General features: G+C 31.0%; 1 protein-coding gene across 4 annotated transcripts in view; it reads right to left on the bottom strand.

Annotated features, from left to right (window-relative positions):
• The window catches only part of LOC111676490, a 31,187-nt gene that overhangs the window by 21,242 nt on the left and 5,030 nt on the right, over window positions 1-4,915 (bottom strand). For 2 of the 4 annotated variants that reach the window (XM_023437451.2, XM_046945303.1), the window contains one exon: window positions 579-1,016. The exons of 1 other annotated variant lie outside the window; for it this stretch is intronic. In XM_023437451.2, coding sequence (XP_023293219.2) covers window positions 579-1,016 — 438 coding nt within the window. Of the gene's footprint in view, window positions 1-578; window positions 1,281-4,915 lie in introns of those variants that run through there. One more of the 4 variants, XM_046945302.1, reaches the window with a different exon arrangement.

The following is a 4,915-nucleotide window of genomic DNA, read 5'->3' as shown; positions in this document are numbered from 1 at the left end:
TGTTCTAGTTCTGTTCTAGTTCTGTTCTAGATCTGTTCTAGTTCTGTTCTAGTTCTGTTCTAGTTCTGTTCTAGTTCTGTTCTAGTTCTGTTCTAGTTCTGTTCTGTTTGTTGTTTTCCAGTTCTGTTGTAGTTCTGTTCTAGTTCTTTTCTAGTTCTGTTCTAGTTCTGTTCTAGTTCTGTTCTAGTTCTGTTCTAGTTCTGTTTTAGTTCTGTTCTAGTTCTGTTTTAGTTCTGTTCTAGTTATGTTCTTTGATTGATTTGTATTTTTGAAATTTATTAAGAAATCATTCTTTTAAGCCACTGACCGGGTCACAAGGAAAGACGCAACAATAACAAAAGTGCAACAAAAACAAATAAATAAAACAATAATCATAAAAAATAAACAGCAAAAACAAATTTTTCTAATAAATTAAAGACTTGAAAATGGAAAACAAGTGGATAAGGATGACAAAAATAAATAATAATAAATTAAAAATATTTTAAAATCATATAAAAATAAATAATATAATAATATGATTTAAAAATTAATAAAATTATAAATAAATAATAATAATAAAAATAATAAACAAAACATACCCCAAAAATAATTGTGTATGATCCGCTGGTGTTTCATGATAATTGTGAACATTTAGGGTTTGGGGACGCATACTGTTGGAGGACATAAATGGTGAGGACGATGACGATGAAGATGCTGTAGCCGCTGTATTCAATAAAGCAGATGTGGAACTACTACGATAGGTGGTACGTATGCTGGTTATGCTGCAGCAGGTGGTTTCTGCCAAAGCAGTTTTACAATTCAAACAGGGCAACACCACTTTATTTAAAAGCGAGCCTGTGGTAGCAGGAGTAACAACTGCCGTTTGTTTTGTTGTTGTGTTTGATCTATTATTAAGTTTTTTGCCGCCATTTAAAAATTTACAATTATTTGCTGAAGCATTATGTTTGGAGCCGCTATTACTATTCACAGCTGCTGTTGAGGTTTTAGCTCTTAAACCCATTTTGGATTTTTGTTTTCTAGCAAAAAGGAGTCAATAAAAGGAGAGAGAGAGAAGAGTTTTGGGGGTAAATATTTGTTGTTGTTTTGTCAAAATCTTTAAGCAAAAGTTTTGTAAATTTTATAGATTTTATCACTTTTAGTTTAAAGGCAGTTGTGTTGAATAAATGGCGGCTGTTTTTTTGAAGATATTTCTTTTCAAAATTTTGCGTTTTTATATATTTTGACTTTAGACATTTTTTGAATCATTTTTTTATTTGTGTAAATTGTTTTTGTTTTAAATGCTTTTAAAATTAAATAAAAAACAAATATTTTTGTTAAAAATTATATACACACTTCTTCGGCAAAAATTTTAATTTTATTTATTTATTTTTCATTTTCTTGTTATTTGTTTTAATTCACTGTCAAAAGTATAAAAAAATAATAAACATTTTTTAGTCAAGAACTCAATAAATTATCAAAAACACACACACTCTCTCACGCGCCTTTAACCACACACAACAATAAAAATATTTGCATATAGTTTTTTGTTTTTTTTTTTTTTAATAGACAGTCTCTCCTCTGGGTTAAATGTCTGTGTATTTTTAAAACGCCAACTGCGAAGTCAGCGTCTTTGATTTTATTACTTTTTTCATAGATTATTTATGGTTTTTTTCTAAGACATTCATTCCATCATTTAACCGTTAATAGTTTTGTCTTTTGACCCAAAATATGCTTTTGGTTTTAATCGCTTTTCAACATTGCATATCAGAACGCGTCTTAATGTTTAATTTTAGATATGATTTTTACTAAAACCGATATCTGTGCGAACACGTTGAAAACAAAATCGTTTTTTACTTGTTGTTTCTTCAACCTTTAAAAAAAATATTAAAAAAACAACTTAACAGAAAAGAAAAAAAATAAATAGTGGAAGAGAAAATAGCGCGTTTATGCCTGAAGTCTCCGAAGGCAAATGTACGAATGGGGCAGGCAATTGTTTTGTATGAATGAAGACTGTGCTGCTACAAAAAACCAACCAACAACAAATCATTGTTAATCGTAAGCAGAGAAACAAACGGTGTATAGAAAAAAATCTGTTTGTATCTGTGTTGTTTTTGCCTCTTTAACGTGAGAACAACACTTTTTTCCATGATGGTAGTGGTAAAATATTTATATAGCTATGGCTGAAAGCAGAGTTACCAGATCTTGTTTTGGGTATTAATTGGGATTGGAAATATAACTAACGATCTCGAAGGACCAAATATATATGAAAAAGCTATCCTAGTCAGCAAATTACGATATTAGCAGACATTAATGACGCAAGCTAAGTTCTAGGTATAGTTCAGTTGTAGTTTAATTCTAGTTCAGTTCTAGTTCAATTCTAGTTCAGTTCTAGTTCAATTCTACTTTAGTTCTAGCTCAGTTCTATTTCAATTCTAGTTTAGTTTTAGTTTAGTTCTAGTTCAGTTCTAGTTCAGTTCTATTTCAGTTCTATTTCAGTTCTAGTTCAGTTCTAGTTCAGTTCTAGTTCAGTTTTAGTTCAGTTCTAGTTAAGTTCTAGTTTAGTTCTAGTTCAGTTCTATTTCAGTTCTATTTCAGTTCTAGTTCAGTTCTAGTTCAGTTTTAGTTCAGTTCTAGTTAAGTTCTAGTTTAGTTCTAGTTCAGTTCTATTTCAGTTCTATTTCAGTTCTAGTTCAGTTCTAGTTCAGTTCTAGTTCAGTTTTAGTTCAGTTCTAGTTAAGTTCTAGTTTAGTTCTAGTTTAGTTCTAGTTCAGTTCTAGTTCAGTTCTAGTTCAGTTCTAGTTCAGTTCCAGTTCAGTTCTAGTTCAGTTCTAGTTCAGATCTAGTTCAGTTCTAGTTCAGTTCTAGTTCAGTTCTAGTTCAGTTCTAGTTCAGTTCTAGTTCAGTTCTAGTTCAGTTCTAGTTCAGTTCCAGTTCAGTTCTAGTTCAGTTCTAGTTCAGATCTAGTTCAGTTCTAGTTCAGTTCTAGTTCAGTTCTAGTTCAGTTCTAGTTCAGTTCTAGTTCAGTTCTAGTTCAGTTCTAGTTCAGTTCTAGTTCAGTTCTAGTTCAGTTCTAGTTCAGTTCTAGTTCAGTTCTAGTTCAGTTCTAGTTCAGTTCTAGTTCAGTTCTAGTTCAGTTCTAGTTCAGTTCTAGTTCAGTTCTAGTTCAGTTCTAGTTCAGTTCTAGTTCAGTTCTAGTTCAGTTCTAGTTCAGTTCTAGTTCAGTTCTAGTTCAGTTCTAGTTCTGTTCTAGTTCTGTTCTAGTTCAGTTCTAGTTCAGTTCTAGTTCTAGTTCAGTTCTAGCTCATTTATCACTAATCTTGTGCAGGAAGGAACACCAAACTCTTCGAAATCGGCACATTTTGATCAGTGTAATGGTTTTGGATAGTTAAGCATGTTCTTCTCGTAAACTCTTTATTTATTTGCTGGAGATCTTTTCGTCGAATTTTAAAGATCATAAATAATACTTGACTGAAACATTTTTTTTAATTTATTATTACAATTCTATTAGCACGCTTTAAACAATAACACTTAAATAGTCATAAAGAACAATTATTGCAACAAAAATAGTCAATAATGAAAAAATATGTTTTCAGTTTGATCTATGGCAATAAATTAAATAAAAACAATTGCGTTTTGCATTTAGACTTGAATTTCTAAGTAAATTAATTAAGTCATTTAAATTATTGTTTGTCAGACAATGAAATAATGTCTCAAAACATGTCATTAGATGACAAAGCTCAAGTTTTAATTAAGACATATTAATAGCGGTGACATTTTGTAATGAAATAATGGCGAAAAAAATTACACAGTGGGTGGGTGGGAAGTTTATAGAAAAATGTGGAAGATAAATAGGAAATCTTTTAGAGATAAATAGTGAGTAATTAATTATAAAGATATAGAGACCTTATCAAGTGTTTTCTGGTGTCTTTCATATTAAATGATCTTCTTTTAATTTCCCTTCCAATTCCGTTTGAACCTGCACATCCGGTAACTCTACATTTCTGTATTCTCACGATCTTTACTCGTTTTCTCACTCTACTCACCTATTTCCCCTGTGTGTGAGAGTATGTATCTGTGTGAGCATTTGTCGGTAAAACAAATTAAAAATCATTGGTACCATGAACGTATTTATACCTTTTTTATATCTAATCGAAAAAAAGAGAAAAATTATAACAATTTTCCCAGCAGTTTCCCACTTGCTGTGCATCCAACCTGCATTTACTAACGGTGTAATTGGAAAATTCCTTAGATTTCATATCGCATTTAGCCTTTTATACACAGAGGATAGTTGAGCCTTTTAAAAAGGACACTTAACAGGGTTTAAAGAATCGCCAAGTGTTTTTTTATGAAGAAAACATAATGCACATTTAACACTTGTAGTGATAAAAGAGCTGATATCAGTTGGAAAATTTCTTATTTTCCCAAAGAGGTTGTTGTTACCTGTTATGCTAAGAGCAAAAGAGTGATTTTCTTGATGTTGTAGGGAAATTGAAAATGTCTTTTCATTTAATAGGAGAAATGTGAATGGGAGTTTTTTGAAGATTAGGCAAGAGGGATTTATATTTAGGGAAATGTGTATCTGCTGAGCTAATAAGATATTCGTTGATGTTCCATAAGTTCAAAAGAGCGCATGGAATTTGCGATTTATTTTTGCAAGTCATGTGATCAAAAGCATGTGACAACTATGGATAACTGTTGTGCAATAGACTAAAATATAGACTAGAATATGGACTAGAATATGGACTAAACCATATACTACACCAAAGACTAGACTACAGACTAGACTATATACTACACTATGGACTAGACTATAGACTAGACGAAAGATTACACTATAGACTAGACTATAGACTAGACTATAGACTAGACTATAGACTAGACTATAGACTAGACTATAGACTAGACTATACACTAGACTATAGACTAGACTATAGAC

This window comes from Lucilia cuprina, chromosome 2 (genome assembly GCF_022045245.1).
Source record: "Lucilia cuprina isolate Lc7/37 chromosome 2, ASM2204524v1, whole genome shotgun sequence".
In the NCBI taxonomy this organism is placed as follows: Eukaryota; Metazoa; Arthropoda; class Insecta; order Diptera; family Calliphoridae; genus Lucilia; species Lucilia cuprina.
Note: the sequence above shows the minus strand (reverse complement) of the source record. Positions and strands in the feature narration are given on the sequence as shown.